This window comes from Amphiprion ocellaris, chromosome 19 (genome assembly GCF_022539595.1).
Source record: "Amphiprion ocellaris isolate individual 3 ecotype Okinawa chromosome 19, ASM2253959v1, whole genome shotgun sequence".
In the NCBI taxonomy this organism is placed as follows: Eukaryota; Metazoa; Chordata; class Actinopteri; family Pomacentridae; genus Amphiprion; species Amphiprion ocellaris.
In genome coordinates this window covers 28,470,382-28,495,561 of record NC_072784.1, presented here as the reverse complement: position 1 = coordinate 28,495,561, position 25,180 = coordinate 28,470,382, and the positions used below count along the sequence as shown (strand labels likewise).

Sequence of the window (25,180 nt, the reverse complement as noted above, 5' to 3'; positions counted from 1 at the left end):
GGAGTGAACTCTTCTGGCCAATCAGGTGTTTGTTTTTTTATTGCGAAGCCCCGCCCTCCACCGATGGCACAGAAATCGAGTCAAACCAGATCCCAAAGCAGACCTTCCAGTCTTCTTCCTGTGGAAGCACTTCGCTCAACATTTAGAGAGTTTATTTAAAGGAGAATAACTTCTAGTGAACATGAGACAGTTGGAACTAAAACTGACTCAGCTCTGACCGCTTTTTCCCGCTCTGGAGTACCGAGCAGCTCCTCTAAAGTTGCTGCTAGCAGTAATTATTTGTGATGCTGAACAACCAGAGCAGATAGAAACTGCAGTTTTCACCTGTTGTTGTTGCTGCAGCTGCTCAGACCGACAGGTAACTCGGCTGAGCTGCGATGGAGAAACCTGCCTCAGGTGTGCACCCCGGAAGACTGAATGTAGCCCGATACCTGGTCAGGTTTGGGGTGAACCCTGCAGCTCTGGCTTATGCCATGACCACCCTGGGAGCTGGCATGATCAACAACATCTTCAGCTTCTACTATGTCAAGCTGTTTCTGAACAAGTACCAGATCTCTGAGGGAGCCTTCCACCGCTCACAGGTCAGTCTGTGTTTGTGTTGGAGTTTTCAGATCTCTGCTGCTTTCTTTTGAAAACATTCAGAAAATTAGAATTTTTCTCTTCATCAATTCAGTTATTTAATGAGTTTTTCCTTCCTTTAAACGTTTCAAATTTGAAAAAACTGCCTTTAACATGACTAGATTCTCAGTCATCCACATCACAGTGATCCGCAGAGCCTCAGTGGACTTTTTTTCAGGTTCTTGAAGAGCTTTCATTTATCGTATCATCCCCAATGTAACCGACAGGGGACAGATCCACACTAAAGGCCTCCAGCAGAACCCAGCAGTCACGTGTCACAAAGTGTTGATGGCGGTTAAACTGGATCTCAGGACTGCATTCTGAAATAACTTAGAGGTGGCTTCACACACCTCTTCCAGAGACGGTGTAATACGAGACAAAAAAGGAAAAAAATGAGATCAGAAAAAAAAAATACAAAAATAGGATTGATAAAGTGGATTAAAGGAGATGAATAAGATGATGTGCAACACAAGAGAGCAGCAGATTCTCCTCCAGATTCCTCCGTCTCCACAGGTGGTGTTCATGGTGTGGAATGCCGTCAATGATCCACTCTTTGGTTACCTGCAAGATAACTCCAGGGTTCGCTGGTGCTCTCAGCGCCGTCTGTCCATCCTGTACGGTGCCCCCCTCTACTCGCTGGCTTTCCTTCTGGCCTGGTTCCCGTGGCGATCCTACGAGCCCGATGACTGGCTGAGTGGTTTACACCTGATGGTGGCGCTGTGTGCTTTTGATGCCATGCTGACCTTTGTGCTGCTGGCCCAATGTGCCTTGTTTGCAGAGATATCGACCCAACATCAGAACCGACTCAGACTCATCAAATACAGCCAGGTGAGGCCTCCATGTTTCCTCTGGATCCTCCCACATCTGGAGTCCGTCTCACATCCCTTCTTGTGTTTTTTCTCAGGTGGCTTCTCTTGTGGGCTCCTCCAGCATCCTGTTCTGTGGTGTGCTGTCCAGGAACATGGAGGATTTTGGAGCTTTTCAGGCCTTCAACGTGCTGATTGCCGTCCTGAGCTGTGGCTGCATGCTTTACACAGGCATCCACAGCGAGAGCCGCTACGATAATAAAGGATCTGACTCAGATATTCCGGGGTCGGCAGACAATCAGTCGGCGTTTTCCTTCACTACATTGAGGATGTTGATGTGGCAGATCCTGACCAACAGGGACTTTCAGCTTTTTGTAGTCATGAACTTCTTCCAGGTTTTTATTTTGGCCTTCTTTAATAATTTCACTATGATATTCGCGGAACACCTGATTCCTCCAGATGTGCTTCCACCCGTGGCCATGAGCATCATGTATGGAGCAGGATTCATCTGTCCTCAGGTATCATCCTACAGAGACTCAGTCTGTTTTTCCATGAAAGTATAGATTGAAATGTATCACTGATGGATTATTGACAGAAAAGCTGCTTAGGTATTTTCTATTTGTCCTCCTGATACATCAAAAGATGAACAGATTCCAAGAAGTTAAGTAGTAATAAGTTAAGTAATTCAGTGAAGTCGTGAGAAACTGAATAGACGAGGATCATTTACACCACAACATTGTTTGCTTATTGTTTGTCTTCATGATTTCTGTTTCTTGCCAACACTTGCTGTGTTCCTTTATAATCTAACTCACTGCCTCCATCCCAGCTGTTAGTACTGAGCTGTCAGAGTCTGCTGCAAGGTCTCGGCTACTACAAGATCGTCCTCTTCACCTTCTACATGGAGGCTGGAATGGCAGCCGTCATGCTGGCAATCGGTCCTCAGCACTACTACATCCTGGCATGTTTCCTCACCGTTAACATGTAAGAAGCTTCTGATCTGGTTTTAGATAATCCTGGATTTCTTTGCGTTTTTTAACAGCGACTTCACTCTGATTAAACTCTCCCTCGTCTTCTTCGCAGGGTCATAATTCAAGCAGCCTTCAGTCTTTTTGGTTTGCCTTTGGCGGACATTATTGACACAGATCTGCAGACGTACAAGCGCAGGTAAACGGAACTACAAGTCTGGCTGGATGTGCTACACTTAGGCACAGCATGATGTTCACCACTGTCTTAACCCTCTGGCTTTGTTCAAAAACAACATCAATTCAGTTTGTTCGTGGCCATTTTTGGCCACCCACATACTGAGTCTGTAATTTTTTAGATTTTTTATGTTTTTTGCTACTTTTACTGCATAAAGTTTTTAACTAACATCAGTTCGTATCATACATACATAATATTCATTCCTTTTAAATTTTTTAACCCTTCAAATGCCAGTTTGTTTGAACAATGCGCTTGCTGAAAAACAACCTCAAAAGTGACCATTATCTATATTCCCAGTGCTACTTATTTTTCTTGTTTAATTAATAGCACAGTCTGAGATATGTAACTGATTAACAGCAACACTGTTTATGATGCATTATTATTTTTGAGCAGAGAGGGCAAAAACAAAAAAACTCCCTCTCAGCTTGTTCGTGGCCAAAAGTGACCACGATAAAGCCAAGAGGAACTATTGTTAGTATACAGTATATTTTTGACATATTTAAAGAAATGAAGTTGAAAATTAAAAGATCTGAGGAGAATCTAGACCCTAGGAAAATTTCATTCCATTTGCATTAACACAGCTGAAATAGTCAAAAAAAAAAAAGGGAAGTGGACACAAATGGCCACCATAGAGCCCAGAGGGTTAATTCAGTCAGCTTATTATTGCTAATTGTCACCAGGGGTGGCTCAGTCTGATGTGAATGTTGTTAAACAGAAGAACACTTTGATGCTGCTGCTGGATGAGGTGATTCATCCTTAGGGTTCCGTAAACATTTAGACAGAATTTCACGGCAATCTGTTGTGGTGGTGTTGAGATATTTGCATCTATGATGATAATGGTGGACTGGACACCACCATCCGTAGAGCTGTGCAGCTGCATGTCGCAGAACTAAAAATAGGAATATCAGCACGTTCACTATCTCCATCTTCTCTCATACAAATATAAACAACTCCACTGCCTCCATTTAGAGCTCTTACTCCATAAAACAGGAAAATAGGTAATAATCAAACTTCTGCAGCCAAATATTGAAACATATAATGAAACCAGCTTATCTGATTATAAATATATGTTTTTTACATTTATCACGTGTCCTCCTCTTTTACAGTTCCCCTCTCTCCTCCATGGTGTTTGGAACAAATGCTTTGTTCACCAAACCGGCTCAGTCTCTGGCTCCCATGATCACACTGAACATCCTCAACAGGTTTGGATATGAACAGCTGAAGGATGCAGGAAGAGATTCAGATCCAAGGTATGGACAGTTTCTTGCTTCTTATTGACTAAAAACGTCTTAATTGATGATGAATATTAAGTTAAAATGTCTCCGCTAGAGACACATTTCCGTATTCTGCTGCTACTAAGTTGTGTGTCACTCTTTTTATTACTCCACCAAGGAACACGGTGGAGTTACGTGACGAGTGGCGTTGGTTTGTCTGTCTGTCTGTCTGTTAGCAACATCACTCAAAAACAGACAAACGGATTTGGATGAAATTTTCAGGAAAAGTCAGAAATTACACAAGGACCAAGTGATTAGATTTTGACAGTGATGCGGCTTATAGTCTGGATGCACATATTTGTTAAAGATTTCTGTATCATTGTGAGATAGCAGCATGGTGTCACTGTAACTATGACAACAAGTGAACACTACGTCAGCTGCCTGCTGAGGATCACACGATTGAGATCCTACTAGAAGTCCACTGCTGCGGACTTATCAGGATTTATCCATTGGACATGATACAAGGAACAACTGATTTCATCCGTTAGTCTGTTTTTGAGTAATGTTGCTAACAGACAGACAGACAGAAGACAGACAAATGCCGATTATCACATAACTCCACCGCATTCTTTGGTGGAGTAATTATGAGCAGATTAGATGATGATTTATCTTAAATCTTAACACAACAAATTAAATAGTTTTTAAACAATGCCACTAATATTCAGCTTCTTACCAACAGTCCACAGGTTCAGTTGTTGCCACTGTAACCTGAAATAATCTACCTCTGACTGGAGTGAAATGATGAACAGTACCTGTATAAACCTGCATCAGCCTGCAGGTGTTATTCTAGACTCTGACTTGAGTTTCATGCCCTACATAAACACAGTGCTGGAGGTGGAGTTGGTCAGCCAACACACTGTGGCCGCTCCTCCAAGCTTTCATCACAAACACACTGCACTGTTGTCACATCCATGAGAGGCTGCAGCTTGTCCAGAATTCTGCCGTCAGCTAAAGACAAAGAGCAGCGACTCCCTTTATCTTACAGAAGTGACTTTAAAGCTCCAAACAGCTGATTGCCGGCCTCCTTCACAAATTCTCTGCTGCCTTTTGTCCTTTCATGAGTCCTTAGATCAGTAAAATCACAGCATCATAACCTATAAATAACCACAGCTCCAAATTTTGCCCTTTGTTTAGTGCAAAAAAGACATTTAATGAACTGTCTTTTTGAGATAGGATAGGAAACCTTTATTGTCACTGTACACAGTGAAATTCCAGAAGACTTTCTCCCTTTTAAACATACAGTTAGTTGGTTTTTATTTCATTCATTGACAAAAGAAAAAAACAATTCAATACACAACAAAAACAAAAGTTTCCAACTTCTGAATGAAAAGGAGCAGAAAGAAGAAGACACTTTTGGAATTTGCCCCTTGACAACAATCAGTTTACAATGAACATTAAAAACAAACAAAATGACTCTAAAGTCTTAGAGGTCTGTACAGCCTCTCTCACTCATATCAGAGTTTTCTCTCATGACAAGCACTATAAAACTCTTATTGCATTTATTTGTATTTTAATAATATGCCGGTTTTAATTATATTTTTAAATCTTGCCTGCGATTTTAAATTCTTTTGATTCCTTGTCTAGATTGTACAAAATAAGTAAGTTAAGAAAATAAAATAAGAATAAAAAAATAACTAAATAGTGGAGTAAAAGATGTAAATAAAAATCTTTACAAAAAAAATTCCCAAAAAATGTGCAAGTCGCAGCATATAACTGAAGAACAGATACAGTGGCAGAAAGAATATTTTAAAGAAAGTTAAGTTTTAACTATATGAAGCCTCAGTTTATATACAAAAGCACAGAAGTTGCAGGTATCTGGAACTGAACAATCTAGTATTTTACTTTATGCTCAAAACAACTTGTCAAGGTCTAGAAATTATTTACAATCTGCAGTTAACGTCTTCTCTGTAATTTTTTATACTTTACAAAGTATCCTGTGGGCCGGATTGGACCCTCAGGCGGGACGGTTTTGGCCCGCAGGCCGCATGTTTGACACCCCTGCTGACTTCTGGAGCTTTTTTCAGTCATGTTTCCAAGCTGTGTGATAACCCACCCAAAGATATCAGAAGCAGGATTACATTTTTTTTTCAAACCAACCTTTTTCAACCTTTTAGTTTATTTTGATGCTAAATCACATTGAGCTACATTGCTGATCTATGGTGCTATACAAATATATAAGTTATTATTATTGATAATGATAATAAAAGCAAGTTTAAGGTTTTAAAAGGTTGAACAAACACTTTCTCGGTAGTAATATTAAACACGCACTCTTTTTAGTTGTTGAAACTGTTTAAAAACCATTCATTTTAATGTACTCCTGCTGTTTTATTATTGGTATTATTTGTATAATGTGTTCAAATGTGCATTAACATTATCTGCAGCAAATTTAAATAATGGAAAAGTTCTCTTTATTATCTTCAGCTGAATAAATATCAGTGATGATGTAACTCTCTAATTCTTAAATTAGTCTCAACAGTCATATAATTTCATCAATTCAGAGCCACTGAAATATTTGCTTTGGAATCAGGTATTTAACCTGCATGTGTGAATTAAAGTTCATATGTAATAAACAATAACTTCCCAGCATAAAAATATTTTTAACTATATAAACCACATTGATCCTTCTACTGTGATTGAAACTGCCTTTGCACTGTATTTCACACCCCATCTTATTATTTTGGTGTTGTTTGTTTGAGATAATGAGCCGTATGAAACCCGTCAGAGGTTGATGTGGGTGTGGATAAATGCAAACATCCGGACTCTTTGTGTATGTTTGCTTCCAGCACCTTGGAGAGCCTCCACAGCGTCATGTTCTACCTGGTTTGTCTGGTGCCCATGTGTGTCGCTGCTCTGCAAGTCCTGGCTTGGAGGCCGTTTTCCATCCGCAACAGTCACACGGTCGACGCAAAGTACATCGACGGCTAACGGCCAAGCTGGTGGATGTTTCTTTAGCTGGGATTTGGGGGAAATTCTTTCGCGACAGCATTGAAAGTAGAAAATTATTTAATATTTGATGCAGTCTGTGGCTTCATACTCAAAATCATCCTACTGACTTCCATTACCTGCATTTAAAGTGAGACCTGAGCTACTGATCACCGTTGCTTTTATGATGTAAAACTTACATAGATTCCTTTATTATGATTCTTGTCAAAGAATCAAGTTCTTTCACTTGTATTAGATGTAGATGCTCAGTCATCCTCGATGCTGTGCTCTGCAAAAACAGACCGATTCCTCAGAATGCGCACAAAAAAAATGTTTTATTTTCAACCGAGGATCATGAACTAAAAATGAAACCAAACAGACATACTGAGCTGCTTCAGAGACTGTCAGATTAAGTGATAAATTCAGCGTCTTGAAGCAGAAAAGAATAAAATACATTCAGTTTATAGCATCACACTCCTCCTGAACCAAAGCTGGTCAAACGGTTATTTACGGACTTATTTTCACCTCATATGCAGGAGCAAGGAGTAAAAGAAAGTACAAAACTGTAAAGAATATTTGTGTGAATTTTTATATTCAAGAACTTTCACATTCCAGGGAGGATTTTTGGCTGCATGATTCAGGGCATTACCGTTTTATACACAGAAAAAAGCACATTACAGCTAAAGTATAATGTTCTAATGGTGCAGAGAGAAGAAAAATGAATGAATTCAGCTGGTTACGTTGTGGATTAGGGAGGCATTTCATAAATACAGAGTCAGGCTTTTGTGTGATCTTTGTTTTGATGAACAGAATTTGTTAAAATGAGAGGAAATGCTTTCATATTATGAACTGCATGTTCGCAAGTTTTAAATATGTTGACATGATGATAATCCAGTTGTACACTGCCCGTCCAAAAAAAAGTCGCACACTCTAATATTTCATTGGACCACCTTTAGTTCTGAGAACGACACACATTTGCTGTAGCATCGTTTCAATAAGCTTCTGCAATGTCACAGCATTTATTTCTGTCCAGAGTTGCATTAATTTTCTACCAAGATCTTACATTGATGATGGGAGAGTCGGACAAAGTCTTCTCCAGAACATCCCAAAGATCCTCAGTGGGGCTGAGGTCTGGACTCTGTGGAGGACAATCCATCTCATGCTCCCTGATCCACTCATTCTCAATGTGACCCCATGAATCCTGGCATCGTCATCTTGGAACATGTCCATGAACATCAGAGAAGAAAAACTCCACTGATGGAAAGACCTGGGCATTCAGTATCTTCAGGTAGTCAGCTGACCTCATTCTTTGGGAACATAACGTTGCTGAACCTGACCAACCCCAGATCATAACTCTAACCCCCACAGGCTGGTAGGAACTAGTCATGATGAGGGCATCACTTCATCTGCCTCTCTTCTTACCCTAATGCCCCCATCACTCTGGAACAGGGTAAATCTGGACTCATCAGACCACATGACCTTCTTCCATTGCTCCAGAGTCCAATCTTTAGGCTTCCTAGCAAACTGAAGCCTTTTTTTCTGATCATCCTCACTGATCAGTGTTTTCTTAGAGCTACAGCTGTTTAGTCCCAATCCTTTGAGTTCCCTTCATATTGTGTGTGTGGAAATGTTCTTACTTTCACTATTAAACATAGCCCTGAGTTCTACTGTTGATTTCCTACCATCATCTAAGAGTTTGTTCCGACCACAGATGATGGTTCTCTACTATCCTTCAGGTTTTAATAATGTGTTGGATGGTTCTGAACCTGATTTTAGTAGTTTCATCTCCTTAATTGTTTTCTTAGCTTGATGCAGGCCAATAATTTGACCCTTCTGAGAGATTAACATCCTTTCCATGATCACAGGATCTGTCTTCCAACATGTTGTTTAAGAAATGAGAAGCTCCTCACTGCATCAGCTAGGGTTCAATAAGTTGTTGCAGCTGAAACATATTCATCACTGCTCTAATAATCCAATGGAAGAATCTTACCTATCTGATTAAATAAATTGAAGTGGTGACTTTTTTTTTGGCCAGGCAGTGTATTTCTTGATTTAATAGAAGAAACAAGATGAAAACGTCACAAACCTGGTCTTTAATTTATACATGGAACTCCAGCCTGATTTTAACACGATGCCCTGATATGCATTTACATCTGCAAGGTCTTAAACAGATTTGTGCCTTACTTGAAATCCTACCCAAGACTAAAACATAAAATCAGCAAAACCTGGATCACACTGTTCCTATCTGATGATTTATAGTCAAGAGTAATGAAAGAAAGGATGCAAAAAGGGAAGAATTCACACAGAACAAGGAAAATCACAGCTTTTAATTTCTTTTTTAAAAAAGTGCATGTACATCCATTTCACACTGGTTGGATCTGAATGATTTCTGCAGTGAACAAAAATATATAAAACTAACTGTACAGAATATGACAAAACAGGAGGCATCACAAACAGGAATATTAAAATAACTTCAATGTGAATTTCTATGAAGCAGACAGTAAGAGCTCATCTAACACATTGTTTTATTTCACTTTTTAAGCTGTGTTAGATAAACAGCAGAAAATTCTGTGCCTTTTCTTCTCTTTTTTTTATAAAGATCAACTGTGTGCAGTCAGATGAAATCAGTGTTTTGGAATAAAAATGTGTTCACACATCTACGCTGTCAGTGTGCTCATTATTTAAAAATGTTGTTTCATTTCGTGTAAATGTCCGGATTGTTTCTGCGCAGCTCTAATCACACTTTGAACAGGTTGATCTATGAGGTACAGTGTCTTTTGCTCTGCATTTCTACCAGTAATATTCACATTACATTCTTGCGTCACACAGATAATTTTGCATATTTTGTCACTGAGATTCCTGAAATAGAACTATAAGAACCAGGAGACGATATTTAAGACCAGAGAGACGGTCTTTGTAATGTCAGTGAGACTGAAAATTGAGAAAGATGTGGTAGCAACCAGTAACACAGTAACAGCCAATATTGTAAAAATAACATTATTGTAATAATAATGGCTAAAATGTAATAAGTTATTACATTATTGGTCGGTTATTATGGACTAGCATTAATTTAAAAAAAACTCTTAAAATGTAATACTGAAATAATTCTGCATTTCTTGGAAATAGAAGATTTTTTGCAGTTTTTGTGCAGTTTGCTCATCAAAAACAGCCATAGTGGGATAGCATAGTTGTCATTCATCCTGTGGCTCTCACTCTCCTTAATTGTGGTTGTAAGAGCCAATATGAGAGTTATTTGTTGTACAACATCTTTATTTAGAATATTGTTTATTTGCTTAGATATCCATCCATCCATTATCTGTACATCACTTAATCCTCATTAGGACTTAGGGCGAAGGCAGGAGACACCCTAAAAACAACTGGAATGGCACTATAACGGCACTTAACTCCAAAAAACTGAAGTGTTTATGTACATATTGAATTAAGGGGAACATTTCAACATAAAATTAACATTACTACTTTGAGGAAACTTAACTTTGTACATTACTGTGAAGAATGCAGGGTTTCATCCATCAGCTGTCCTTTAAATAACTGTTTTATGTGTAAACTCAGACCACTGTTGGTCAAGCAGCCTTGTAGAGCTTCATAATACAAATGGAACAACTATCTTTTGTCTTGTTCTAGGCTTCCTTACACTACTGTTTAACAGTTTGGGGTCACCCACACAATTTCATGTTTTCCATGAAAACTCCCACTTTTATCCATGTGTTAACATAACTGCACAAGGGTTTTCTAATCATCAATGAGCCTTTCAGCACCATTAGCTAACACAATGTAGCATTAGAACACAGGAGTGATGGTTGCCGGAAATGTTCCTCTGTACCCCTATGGAGATATTCCATTAAAAATAGACCGTTTCCAGCTAGAATAGTCATTTACCACATTAACAATGTCTACACTGGATTTATCATTCATTTAATGTTATCTTTATTGAAAAAAAATGCTTTTCTTTCAAAAATAAGGGCATTTGTATGTGACCCCAAACTTTTGAACAGTAGTGTATATACAAGAGAAGAAATGCAGTCCTATTTGCATTATTACATTATCAGCTGCAGCTATTACATTTTCAGGACATTTTTTTAATGCTAGACCATTAACATAATGACCAACCAATAATGCATTAACTTATTACAAATTGTTATTATTGACAAAATGTTATTACGTTACTGGTTTTATGACATCATTGGCCGTTATTATGTTATTGGATGCTACAGACGGCAAACACTGACTCAGCACAGTTGTTTTGATGCTTGTGGCTCATTTCCAGAGAAAAGTTGAACGAACGGAGCTAACTTGTATCACTTGTAGAAAATGTTCAGTCATGGAACGTTATCCTCCGTCAGCTGTTTGGTGACTTTGAGATTTCCTTTCAGTCTGGTTGATGAAAGTGTGAATCTGTCGTTTAACGTCCTTCAATAAAACCTAGACGTTCTGATAGATGTCGTCAGTGGAGCCGTCCAGCTCGCTGTTTCCAGCCTGCAATGGAATTGAAACTCGTGAAAATTTCCAGACCGGCAGGAAACATGCTGTAACTGTGGGAAAATTTCATACTTGCTCAATGTGCCTGTTGACCAAATTTAACCTTAACATGCTGCAACCATATTTACCTCAACATGAGAAGTGTTTCCTCTTGCCGTCTCTTTGCTTTTCTCCAGGTTCGTTCTGCTATACATTTCTTGTAGGACGTCACGAAACTGCATTTTTTTACTTGAGTTATTCTGTTTGGAAAAATTAGTAAAAACATATTAATAAACAGATATTTGAGCATTTTCTTTTCTGTACACTACCGGTCAAAAGTTTGGGGTCACTTAGACATATCCTTATTTCTGAAAGAAAAGCAGTTTTTTTCAATGAAGATAACATTAAACGAATGATAAATCCAGTGTAGACATTGTTAATGTGGTAAATGACTATTCTAGCTGGAAACAGCAGATTTTTAATGGAATATCTCCATAGGGGTACAGAGGAACATTTCCAGCAACCATCACTCCTGTGTTCTAATGCTACAGAAAGAAAAGAAAGAAAGAAAACCTTTGTGCAATAAAAGTGTGAGTTTTCATGAAAAACATGAAATTGTCTGGTTGACCCCAAACTTTTGACCAATAGTACAACAACAACAAGTCAACAACTTCTTCTTAGAGCTTCAGGAGTTTTTATTGGCCAGTAATTGACACAGACCAGTTTCCTGTTCCTCTTTCTGTGGGCTTTTCCCCTTTTCAAAAACAGTGAACTCATCAGACAGTGTAAAACAGAAAAGACAGATACTTCTCCACAACCTTGTCACTTCTGCTCATCTTTCTGTGGACGCAGGTTTTGCAGCCGCCCTAGAACAGATTATAAAAGTTAGTTTAACTACACAATACATCGCATTTACATTAAATAAGTGTTCTTGAGTCACCTTTCTGACAATAAGTATCACGATCACCAGGCTGTAGACGGCTAAGAGGATGAGCAGCGACAGCAGAATGTGTCCTATCATGATTTCAGCATGCTCTGAAAACAAAAGACAAGTTGTATAATCTAAATCGAAGGGTAGGGTTACGGTTAGGGTTAGGGTAAGGCTAGGGTTAGTGTAGAGTTAGGGTAGGGTTAGGGTTGGGGTTAAGGTGTCCTCCTCACCTCTCACCATCAGACTCGTTCCCATCCCTACATACTGTCTACAACATGTTTCTGGTCCCTGTGATGCTACAGCACAGTGGTAGATCCCGCTGTCGTTGGCCTGCAGTGACTTGATGTGTAAAGATGCTCCGTCCAGGTTGTACTTGTCGCCAGTCAGGTCGAGGCGAAAATGCCCACTTTGGTTAAAAGCAAACCATTGATACAGAAAGCCTCCAGCTGAGCAGGGATCACTCATGGTGCAGTGAAGAACAGCAGCTTGTCCTGTTTTCCTCCAGATCGTCTCATTGGGTTGTGATATGCAGCTCTCTGGAATCAACAGATATAACGATATTAATCCACAGGAGTTGTGTTGGAGTACACATAATAAATCACAAGAAGGACATCTGACCTGTCGCAGGCAGGTGGGAGAGCAGCAGAGAAAGCCAAACCAACCGGTCCATCTCTGTAGCCGGACAGCTTGTGAATGATCTCATGATTCCTCGTACGAGATGATCTGAATGCTGACAGAACGTCACCGTACTTCCTCAACACTGACTTCCTGCTTATTTCCCCATATTGAGCAACTGAATGGTCAAATCCTGACTGTACAGAAACATGTCAACAGTAAGTACATTCAAAACTGCACATTTTAAAATAAGGAAAGGATCTGTGCAACATTTCTGAAAATGTAGAGTCAAAAATGAGTTAATTTCAGGTGATGGAGCAGTCCAGGAAAGAAGGAGACGTGGTTAGGAATGATGACACTTCACTGTATTTATGATAAAATGAGTTAAATGGAAAATAAACAGCACGATGAGACCAACAGTCAGAACAGATCAGATTTAATTCATAAATGCATTCTATCCAAGCGTTCAGGTTCAAGGTTTGCATTTTCAAGTTAAATTATGCATCAATTTTGTTGCATTTCAGAGGGAATATTTTAGTTTTAACAAACTATATATAGAGATTGAAGTGTATGAAACTGATATATATATATATATATATATATATATATATATATATATATATATATATATATATATATATATATATATATATATATATATATATATATATATATTCCCTGACTTGGGTGTAAAAGTGAATCTTCGGGTTTCAGTTTCTGTCTGTTCAGCTCGCTGTGGGCGGGTCATATGTTGCTTCACTCATATTCTCCTCCAATCAGAACGCGCCTGTGTGTTTCGCCACGCCCCCTTCCACGTCGACCTGCACTCTCGCCATATTTCCAGTCGTGAACGTCCCGCTGCCCGGTGAAACCCCGAGTTCAACCGGACAAACCTCCCCGCAGCACCGCAGAAAGTGTGACCGGTGTGTCCGAGACTGAAAACGGGACATCTGCGCTATCTTCCCCGCCGTGTCTGCCTCCTCCCTCCGCAACCATGAACATCTTCAGACTGACAGGAGACCTCTCTCATCTGGCTGCTATCATCATCTTGCTGCTCAAAATATGGAAAAGCAGGTCGTGTGCAGGTGAGCGGTTACACCTGCAGCTCTGTGGCTCTTTTGATGTTAATGATTAACTTCATCTGTCGTTAATTTTTACAAATATAGCTTTGCCTTGTCGCACACAGCAACCTCACAGCTAGCTAGCCACACATGCTAACGTTTCCTTCTCATTCATTTGAGCCAGCAGCTAAAATCAGTGAATGAGAAAACTTCCGACAGTCAACTAGAAAGTGTTTGAATTGAATCAAAGTTACTGTTTTATTTACTTTAAATACGTTGTGGAATAATAAAACTAGTGGCAATAACGTCCAAATCCATCCTTAAAGTTGCTGCTAATGAGAGCTACTGTACTAGCTAGCTGTGAGGTCAGGTAGCCTCCTGCTGCTTAGTGGAAAAAAAAATACCACATTTACCAGATTTATTTTGGCATCTTTCCGCCACAGTGTCTCCTGGTTCTCTACACATCTCTCATCCATTCACTCCTGCTCTGTTAACTTGGGGGTTTGGGGATCGATTTTTTTGGTCTGGCGTCTGACGTGGCATTCTAGGAGGCGCTACGGAAGTAGCTAACCTGCTAAAAGAGTTTCTTTCGCCAAATTTCACCATGTTTCACCTTCCAAATTGCTATAAACACGTGCAATATGTTGCTAGTGAGAAAACTATGATCTGTCATCTGGACTTAAGACGACAGGGCACAAGTCTGGATCCTTCCTGGATTAAGGAGTGTTGTGATAAAAGCTGCAGGGTTGAGGTTCAAAGTTAAATGGTTATGTTAGATAACAGCTGAAAACAACAAAAACATTGTTTAATTTGGGGTTAAAATGGTTAGATATTACCTTAATGTAAGTTTGCTGAGGTACAAGGTTTAAACTAGAGGTATTTCAGAGAATCACATCCACGTGTTAAATCAGTTTTATTTATATATACTTAAAATTACCATTATTTATTTATTTACCTTTTTTTAAAACCAGGAAATCCCATTGAGATTAGAGATCTCTTTTGAAAAGGAGACCTGGCCAAGGTAGCAGCCATAGAATGGTTAGGGTAAGGGTCAAAAATAATGTAAAATAGATACACAATTCACAAATTTACAATAAATAGTAAAACAGATTGACAGTTATTCAAAGACAGTGACCTTTCAAGAAAAACATTGACATTCCTCCTTCACTGTATTAATAAATTTGCTTTGAAGTAGTTTAAAATCTGTACAGCATATAGCATCCTCGGGCCTGAGATGTTTGACTCAGATTACCCCGAATCACTTTTGAATATTTAAATTAGAAGAAAAACAACACAGGACTGATCTGTTTTCCAGGATGGACAGACATTGTTTTATACAAAGCAGGCAGAACAACTGTAAAAATAGTAAAAGTACTTCTTGGACTTCTGAAGACTGTCTACACTTACACTGAAGACATAAGAAAAACAGGGATACCAAGAACACAAATTTAAGAATATTTCTGTAGCACCTGCAGGTAAACATAAAATGTCACAAAATGCCAAAAAAATAATGGTTACAACAAATACCAACAGTTAAGAATAGTCAATATGATAAAAGCGAGCCTTTAAGAGGTGATTTGGAAGAACATGCTGAGAACCTCCAGGCAGGAAGTTCCACAGCTGAGGGACAAGAACAGCAAAGGCACGGTCAGACTGAGACTTTGGAACTGTGAGTAGAGGCCTGCTGGAGAGGCAAAGGTAAGGCTCAAAGGGAGTGAGCAGACTGCAGATATAAGCAGGAGTCAATTTCAAGACTCTAAAAACAAGCAACAGATCTCAAAATCAATTCTAAAACTCGCTGGAGGGCAGCTAGGATTAGGGTCGTATGGTCGCTTCTCTTCTCGGTACCCTTTGGACCGCTGACACATAGTCAGACAACCATTCATTCCTCATTTATTCACCTCTATGAGCAGTTTAGAGGCTTTGTTTCACCTGGTTTGCTTGTGTTCAGAAACCCACAGGTGACATGAATATTTAAAAAAAAAGCTGTTCAGAGAAAATCTCTCCTCCGTGAGGCGTCCATGCTGACCACACACCCCTAAGATTATTTACACAATCAGAATGTTTACATTTGGTTAAGGGAAAGCTGTGTCCCTGAAACCAAGATAATGTAGGAGACTGTTGGCTGGTATAAGGTCAGATATGTAATCAGACTGACAGGGAATCATGCACACTTCTAATCTTCTTAATGTCCTGTGATGTCTGCAATCATATAAGGTCACAAATCTATGCTTTTGTTCCTTCCTAGTCATCACTGACCCTAAAAAATAAGATTTTAGATCGCTCTGCTTCCCTTAAACACATCAATACCAGTTGTTGTTTTTAGTTTTTATATTTTCTGTTGTCTTTCAACAGACTGATTTATTCAGTAGAAAATGCGTCTTAATGCTATAAAATACGTCCTAACCCCATGAAATAGCCGTGAGAAATCTGTGGAAATGCCAGAACGTGTGTCAGCCTTTCTGATTCGACACAATGCATGATGGTAGATAATTCTCGTTAGTATCATGGTGCATTGTGGGATGCTCTGAGTGACTATATCGGGTGTAACGACTCTACAAAATGGAAAAAACGCACTATACAGCGAGTAGTCACTGATTTATTTTTGTCAATAAACAAAATGAGTTCTAAGAAGATTAATGAGGAAACACCAGACAAAACAAAATGAAATAAATAACGCTAAAATAAGCTGGATGATTAAATAAAATTAATGAAGTAAAATATATATAATTAAAACACCAGATAAAATAAGTTAGATAAATAAATAAAATATCTATTATTAAAATAGAGGTAGAAATAGAAGTAAAAAATATATACATATGATAAAAATGAAGTAATAAATAAAACTCAAATATGTAAATACTGTAGGTGAATATACAGAGAAGGCAATAAATAAAGTTCATTCTAAGAAGAGTAATGAGAAAACACCAGATAAAATAAAATAGGATAAAATAAGTAAAATAAAATATCTATTATTAAAACACCAAATAAAATACAATAAAATGAAAATATGATAGGATAAAATAAGTTAGATAAATAAATTAAATAAATGAGATAAAATATATCTATTATTAAAATAGATAGGCTTAGAAGTAAAAAATATATGCATATGCTAAAAATGAAGTAATAAATAAAACTAAAATATGTAAATAGGTGAATGAACAGAGAAGTCAATCAATAAAATTAATTCTAAGAAGCATAATGAGAAAACGCCAGACGTAATATAATAGGATAAAATAATCTAGATAAATAAACTAAATAAAATGAACTAAAATATATATTATTAAAATATAATAAATCTAATATAACAAAGTAGAGTAGAATTAAATAAAATAGGATAAAATAAAGCAAAATAAAATAGTTAAATAAAATAAATGAAATAAAATATCCATTATTAAAACCAGATAAAATAAAATAGGATATAATAAGCTAGATAAATAAAATAAATGAAATGAAATGTTATTATTAAAATAAAGATAGAAATAGAAGTTAAAAAAATATATGATGAAAAAAATATATATGTGTGTGATAAAATTGAAGTAATAAACTGTACATTAAATAGACTAAAATTTGTGAATAGGTGAATAAATAGAGCAAATCCTATCCTATAGAACACATATACATGCAATGAGGAAACACACTTCTTTTCTTCTTAATGTCCTGTGATATCTGCAGTCATGTAAGGACACAAATCTATGCTTTTCTTCCTTCCTAGTCAGCAGTGCCTCTAAAAAGTAAGATTTTATGTTACATTGGCCTGAAAAATAAGCCCAAAAGTGAGATAATATTTCATTTCATTTCCAGTAGATGTCACTGTTCAATAAGGAAAATCACAGTTCTGCTTGTGAAGTTGTTCTGATGGTGCCTGATGTTTCTGTTAAAGGTATCTCTGGGAAGAGCCAAATTCTCTTCGCTCTCGTGTTCACCACTCGCTACCTGGACCTGCTCACCTCCTTCATCTCACTGTACAACACGTCCATGAAGGTAAGACGCCCACCACCAGCAGCTCTTCATGTGGACCCATTTTCCTCCCAGAACCCTCAGTGCCGAGCTGTTCTGTTGTTCACCAGGTGATCTACATCGGCTGCTCGTACGCCACCGTCTACTTGATCTACATGAAGTTCAGGGCCACCTACGATGGAAACCATGACAGTTTCAGAGTGGAGTTCCTGGTTGTTCCCGTCGGAGGTCTGGCTGTTCTCATCAACCACGACTTCTCTTTGCTGGAGGTGGGTTCAGGCCGAAGGGTGACATGTTTTATATTTCACCTGTTTAAATCAGTCCTCTCTAAACTGCATTCCGACAGTCCAAAATACAGCTGCTGGTCTTTTAACAGGAACTAACCGGAGATCCCACATCACTCCAGTCCTGTCCTCTCTTTATATTGGCTCCCAGTCAATTTTCATGCACATCTTAAAATTTTATAAACTTTTAAAGCTCTACGTGGCCAAACACTGCGGTATATTGCTGACCTCCTTCACACTTTTGCCCTGAATAGAGTTGTTAGGTCAGACCAACAAAAATGACTTGTTGTCCTACTAACCAAGTATAAAACCTGTGCTGTCTGTGCGTTCAAGCTCATACACCAAAACTGTGAAATGCTCTTCCTCTAAAGCTGTGATCAGTCGACTCCTGTGAAGCTTTTATGACGCAGCTGAAAACATTTTTATTCAGACAGGCTTTTGGTTGACCTGTAGCCGCTTTGTTAATTTATTTTTTATTTTATTACTCCACCCAAACTCTCTGCTCTCCTGAGTTTTCTGACTCACCACCCTCAGCTTTCTCTGGCTCTCTTCTTCTACTTTGAATCTGACAAAAAGTCATAGGCTGAGCAGCAGGTGTACCATCACTTCAGTGTCCTCCGTTGTGTTGCGTTTGTGTCACAAATGACATTTAGGGACTTCCGGGTCGCTGTGCTATGACGACTCCACCCACGATGAGTTGGTGCTCAGCTGTAATGGAAAACGACCTAAACCGAGTCGAGCCGAGCCGAGTGGGTGCTAGTGGAAAAGCACCTAAGAACCACCTCATGAAATTTTTTCAGTGGTGCAGCTAAAAGTCTGGATCCATGGATTTGTTAAAGATTTCTGTGTCATTGCAAGAGAGCGGCACGGCGTCACTGTAACTATGACAACAAGTGAACACTACGTCAGCTGCCTGCTGATGACCACATGATTGCGATGCTACTACAAATCCACCGCTGTGGACTTATCAGGACTTATCCATTCTAAAATGATACAAGGAACAGTTGATGAAATTGTGGGAGTGTTTCTGAGTCCCATCAATTCCTGCCGCCCGCTACATGTGTAGGTCACGCGATTTGATATCCATACGTAACGTAGACATGCATAACACATGCCTGTGCTCAATGCAACGTAATTTTTTTATTAAAGATTTCATCCATTGGAAATGATACAATGACTGAGCAGCCTTGGAGGAATACTGTGCGCTCTGAGTGTTTTTCTTGTTTATTGTTTTTGATGCACTATATCTTAGCTGTTACTCCCAGTTTAACAATTTATTACCTTAATAATTACTGTTTTATCCTGGTTTTATTATTGTTATAAAGCATTTTGTGATTTTGTGTCTGTGAAAGGTGCGATCTAAACAAATTTTTACTCTGTGAATAAATGGTCCCTTTTGTAACGTAAAACTACATTTAAACTTCTCTGGCTTCAGATCCTTTGGACGTTCTCCATCTACCTGGAGTCGGTGGCCATTCTGCCCCAGCTCTTCATGATCAGCAAGACGGGCGAGGCCGAGACCATCACCACCCACTACCTGTTCTGCCTGGGCCTGTACCGGGCCCTCTATCTCTTCAACTGGATCTGGCGTTTCTACTTCGAGGGCTTCTTTGACATGATCGCCATCGTGGCCGGCGTGGTTCAGACCGTCCTCTACTGCGACTTCTTCTACCTTTACGTCACCAAAGGTGGGTCTCCTCCATTATGGAGGTTATTAGTTTGGGTTCTGTAAACCGTCTTGAGACAGTCTGACCTGTAATTGGCGCTATATAAATAAAATTTAATTGAAAATTGCATTGAATTTATCATGCAGTGAAGACTTCAGGTCAGATTGACCCGAGAAAATGAGCGAATAACCATCAGGAAATGTTTAAAGATGGAGTCAGAATTTTTAAAATGTGTCTTTGTACGATGCTCACATGCTCATAGATGAAGTTAAAAGCTCATTAAGTTGTTGCTCGATGTGATCGTTCCTTCTTAGAATAATTTTGATACAGGTGATGCTTGAGAAAATCCACATTTTCCTGAATCTCATTCTGAAGTTCAACCAAAGCTAATGTGAGGTTTCAGTAATTACATTTATCCTGTTTTCCTCATTTTTTCACTGTCTCTGCACTGTAATTTACCAGCTTCACAGTCCCAGGAAGCACATAAAGGAAATATTGTGCTAAAAAGGCCATGTTTGTAAATGCGCAGATGACTCAGTGGTTTTTAGCTGCAGCCAGTTCTGTTATTTTGCGTCATTCCTCACAGTCACAAGAAGTTGCTTAATCACACCAGAACTGCTCCCAAAACTGCAACTAATCACACGTGTAACTTCTGAGGATGTAGAGAAACGACACTGAAAATGGCAGATTAGTTTATAAAGAAATTCAATGTAGATTTTACACTTTTTGCCTTTTATACACTGCAGTTCAAAAGTTTGGGGTCACTTAGAAATGTCCTGATTTTTGAAAGAAAAGTATTTTTTTTAATGAAGATAACATTAAATGAATGATAAATCCAGTCTAGACATTGGTAATGTGGTAAATGACTATTGTAGCTGGAAACAGCTGATTTTTAATGGAATATCTCCATAGGGGTACAGAGGAACATTTCCAGCAACCATCACTTCTGTGTTCTAATGCTACATTGTGTTAGCTAATGGTGTTGAAAGACTAATTGATGATTGGAAAAGCCTTGTGCAGTTATGTTAGCACATGGATAAAAGTGTGAATTTTCATGGAAAACATGGAATTGTCTGGATGACCCCAAAATTTTGAACGATAGTATATGTGTTAAAACGGTTAATTAATTCTGCACAGTACTTCTAATATAGTTGTTTTTTTTGTTTTTTTTCCAAAAGTCAGCTTCTGGTTGTTGATTAAATCCTTAAAACTCATCTCTGTGTATCAGCATTACAAATTGAGAACTTTATCAAATGAAAATAATCCCTTTCCTTCCTTAAAATGATGTAATGGGACATCATTGTTTCCGCTGAAATGTGCAGATCTATGAAGTCTGCATCCAAGAATGCAGCAAGAGTGATGATACAGAAAGCTCAATGTTGCACAATGGCGTCAGTCGTCAGACACGATTGGTTCTTGGGTTTGTCTTCTAAAAATTCCCCAGCAGTCTGTATTTTCTAGACTGTTTGGTTGACACGCTGCAGTTTTAAGGTGGAAATGTTTCGTCATGTCTTTGACGGATTTTTTGGCTCATGCTTTGTCTTCCAGGATAGAAACATAAACCGTATTGTAATTTTTAAGGTGGTATAAAGTAGATGTTCGCTGGAGGGGGGCTTTAAATTTGGTGGCCCCTACTGGTAGTCCTTTCCCACTACAGCGACTTTTCCAAGAGAATTATTACTCGGTCAAGGAAGGCAGTGGCCTTATGTGACGATTGGCGTTGGTTTGTCTGTCTGTCTGTTCGCAACATTACTCAAAAATGGACAAACGGATTTGGATGAAATTTTCAGGGAAGATCAGAAATGACACAAGGACCAAGTGAGTAGATTTTGTCAGTGATGCGGCTTATAGTCTGGATCCACGGATTTGTTAAAGATTTCTGTATCATTGCGAGATAGCAGGATGACATCACTGTAACTATGGCAACAAGTGAACACTACATCAGCTGCCTGCTGATAATCACATGATTGTGATCCTACTACAAATCCACCACTGTGGACTTATCAGGACTCATCCACCAGACATGATACAAGGAACAACTGATTAAATTGTGGGGGTGTTTCTGAGTCCCATCAATTCCCGCATGCTACATATTTAGGTCACGTGATTCGGTGTCCATACATAACGTGCACATGCAAAACACACGCCTGTGCTCAGCGCAAGGTCATTTTTTATTAAAGATTTTATCTGCCGGAAATTATAAGTTTATAATTATTATTAAAATACAAGTGTCTGAAGTAGAGAAAGCTCAAACAAGCGAGAGGAAGCAGCAGCTGAGGAGTAAACGTCACAGACATGCTTGTCTAATTGAATCTACAGCTGTAAAATTCCACTAACAACACTTTCCTGTGTTACTTCTACAGTGTGAATATGCGTCTCACATGGAACTTTCATTTTCTAGTCAAGTTCCTGGAGGCTCCATAGTTTCTGGAACTACTTAGCTGGAAAGAGTTGAGATCATCTGTTCATTCGTTCCTTATTCCTTGTCTGTGGCTACTAGATAGAGAACTGTTTATGAAGCTCCTTGGAGAAACAAACACTTTCAGATTCTGCTCGAGTCTCACTGAACTGATCTGCATTTTTGTGCTAAGTTTATATTATGCTAAGCATATTTTCCTAAATTAATAAATGAAAATAACTTGTTTTCTTTGTGTCGTGATAAGTCACTCTGCTTCCCTTATACTCATCAATACAAGTTATTATTTATATTTGAATATTATCAGGGTTAGGATTATATATGATATGATAAACATGAGTTGATCAACTATACCTAATTAAACCAAAAATATATAAGTCAGTGAATAAACAGAGGTCAATGAAAGAAATTAATTCTAATAAGAGTAATGAGGAAACACCAGATTAAATAAAATAGGATAAAATAGGCTAGGTAAATACACTAAAATAAAATATCTATTATTAAAATAGAGATGGGATAGAAATAAAAGTAAAAAAAAAATGATATGATAAAAATTAAATAATAGACTGTACATCAGATAGACGAAAATATATAAATAGAGAAAACAATAAATAAAATAATTTCTAAGAAGATTAATGAGGAAACACTAGATAAAATAAAATACAATAAAATAAAAATAAAATAAAATAGGATAAAATAAGCTAATTAAATAAAAAAAACATCTGTCATTAAAATTAAGATAGAAATAGAAGTAAAAAAAATATATCGTGATAAAAATGAAGTAATAAACTGTACCTTTAATACAGCTAAAAATATGTAATAAACAGAGAAGTCAATGAATAAAATTAATTCTAAGAAGCATAATGAGGAGACATCAAATAGGATTCAATAAGCTAGATAAATAAGTAAAATAAAATGGGATATAATAAGCTTGATAAAATAAGATATCTATTATTAAAACAGAGATAAAAATAGAATATATATATGTATGTATATATGTGTATATATACACACACACACTTACATATTTGATAGAAATGAAGTAATAAACTGTACATTAAATAGACTAAAATATATTAATAGATACATAAATGGAGAAAATAATGAATTAAATTAGTTCTAAGAAGAGTAATGAGGAAACGCCAGATAAAATAAAATAGGATAAAATAGTATAGATAAATGAATAAAATTTAAACATTAAATGGCCCAGCGACGGTTCTGACCTGTAACTTTGTCTGTCCTCAGTGTTGAAAGGCAAGAAGCTGAGCCTGCCGGCATAGAACCGTCAGGAGGCGACTCCCAGCAGACTCAGGGGGTTTGGAGATGACATGGTGGAATCTCGTTACCTATAGCAACGGATGGATGCCGGAGACAGAGAGCCAACTATCGGGGGAAAACACTAGTCTTCATGATGATGGAACTGGTAAATGCCAACAAACACCAGAGCTGAACTAAGATCGTCCCAGATCAACCTTTGGATTTCTGTGTTCAGCATCTTGCCTTAAGCTTTTTTTTCATCGCTGTTCAAATAGGAGAAAAGGCTTTTTTTCTTCTTTTTTTTTTACATGTGAGGTGTATACGCTTATATTTTCTTTCTTTTTTTTTTATATATATAATGTCACAAATAGCATCGATAATAAGACCTACCTGGTTTGACTTGGTAATGAAATGCACAAAAATGTACAGTCTTATTAAAGAGTGCGATAAAGAGTAATGTATCCGAGTGCCTGATGAAGATTATGTCAGTTTCTCACGGTATTTGTTTTTTCATCTTTTTACTTTTGAGTATTTTTGATTTTTCACGGTAAATGTATGCATATATTGTAACACATGTACCCTCTCTTAGAAAGTTTTAAAGAGGCCAAATGCGAAGTTTCACACAACACGCTCATCATTTTGTGAGAATGTTGCCTTCTAGAAAACAAAAGCCAACGTTTTAACAAAGTTAGCCTAAAAATTCAGATCTTTTTGTAAGAAGAAGAAGAGGATTTGTAGTATGATCTTAAATTTAATGCCAGCAATCATTTTGTCGCAGAATCTCAAGTGGTGGCTGTCTTATTTGGAATCCACTATAAGACATGTTTACTAATCTTTCTTTTTCCTTTTTCTCATTGTATTTTAAGGAAATGCTTCTACAGCTTTAATACAGATTTAAAATAGTGTCACGTCACATTTTGGGTGTAGATAGAGCACAAAAAATGTTTTTGCACCCCAGTAACAAACTCACAAACACCTTCCAGCGGCGACTCATCGGTGACATCAAGGCTGAAATAATTGAAATGAGGAAAAAGCAATAATGAATGAGTGAAAAACCACATTTCTGGATAAGAAATGTTTCTATATTTGACCTCCGGCCCGTTAACGGTTCAACACACTTGATATTGAGTGGTGGTGTTCACTGGGTGCGTTTATGTTAAGTTAAAAGCCTCTTGTCAACTTCTCAACTCAAAGTAGCTATTCCTAAAGTATTATTTCAAATTTTTATGTCTTTTTTTTTTTGTTGTTGCATGATATCACCTCCATTAAAGATTTTATGAGAATCACACTCCAGTGTTGGTGTTTGGTCATTGAAATGCTGTGAGAAAGTGGTAAAATGCACCAAAAAAAACAAACTCATAATATGCTAATGTGTGTACACTAGCAGTCAAAAGTTTCTCATTTAATGGTTTCTCATTATTTTCAGGACTATTTATATTGTAGATTTTCACTGAAGGCATCAAAACCATAAATGACCACGTGGAATTATGTAGTAAACAAAAAAAACAGTGAAATTAAAACATGTTTTATATTTTAGATTCTTCAAAGTAGCCATCCTTTGCTTTGCTCACTCTTTGCATTCTCTCAATAAGCTTCATGAGGTAGAACCTGAAATGGTTTCCAACAGTCTTGAAGGAGTTCCAGAGATGCTGAGCACTTGTTGGTCCTTCTACCTTCACTCTGTGGTCCATCT

The 25,180-nt window shown here is 37.8% G+C and overlaps 3 protein-coding genes across 3 annotated transcripts; 2 read left to right on the top strand and 1 right to left on the bottom strand.

The window, feature by feature from the left end:
- Position 1: 1 nt before the first annotated feature.
- On the top strand, positions 2 to 9,476 carry mfsd13al (major facilitator superfamily domain containing 13a-like). The gene is made up of 7 exons (XM_023281740.3): positions 2 to 581; positions 1,132 to 1,446; positions 1,523 to 1,942; positions 2,251 to 2,405; positions 2,505 to 2,588; positions 3,731 to 3,874; positions 6,682 to 9,476. The coding sequence occupies exons 1-7, from the start codon at positions 378 to 380 to the stop codon at positions 6,821 to 6,823; spliced, it is 1,464 nt and encodes a 487-aa protein (XP_023137508.2). The 5' UTR covers positions 2 to 377; the 3' UTR covers positions 6,824 to 9,476.
- si:ch211-139g16.8 (immunoglobulin superfamily member 6) lies at positions 9,133 to 14,399 on the bottom strand. The gene is made up of 7 exons (XM_035953544.2): positions 14,317 to 14,399; positions 12,846 to 13,039; positions 12,458 to 12,763; positions 12,237 to 12,331; positions 12,115 to 12,162; positions 11,446 to 11,556; positions 9,133 to 11,314 (listed from the first exon to the last, which is right to left on the bottom strand). Exons 2-7 carry the CDS (start codon positions 12,928 to 12,930, stop codon positions 11,261 to 11,263), a joined length of 699 nt encoding a protein of 232 aa, XP_035809437.2. The 5' UTR covers positions 12,931 to 13,039; positions 14,317 to 14,399; the 3' UTR covers positions 9,133 to 11,260.
- On the top strand, positions 13,660 to 24,775 carry kdelr2a (KDEL endoplasmic reticulum protein retention receptor 2a). The gene is made up of 5 exons (XM_023281727.3): positions 13,660 to 13,927; positions 17,787 to 17,887; positions 17,974 to 18,132; positions 19,583 to 19,835; positions 23,476 to 24,775. The coding sequence occupies exons 1-5, from the start codon at positions 13,837 to 13,839 to the stop codon at positions 23,508 to 23,510; spliced, it is 639 nt and encodes a 212-aa protein (XP_023137495.1). The 5' UTR covers positions 13,660 to 13,836; the 3' UTR covers positions 23,511 to 24,775.
- The last annotated feature ends 405 nt before the right edge of the window (positions 24,776 to 25,180 follow it).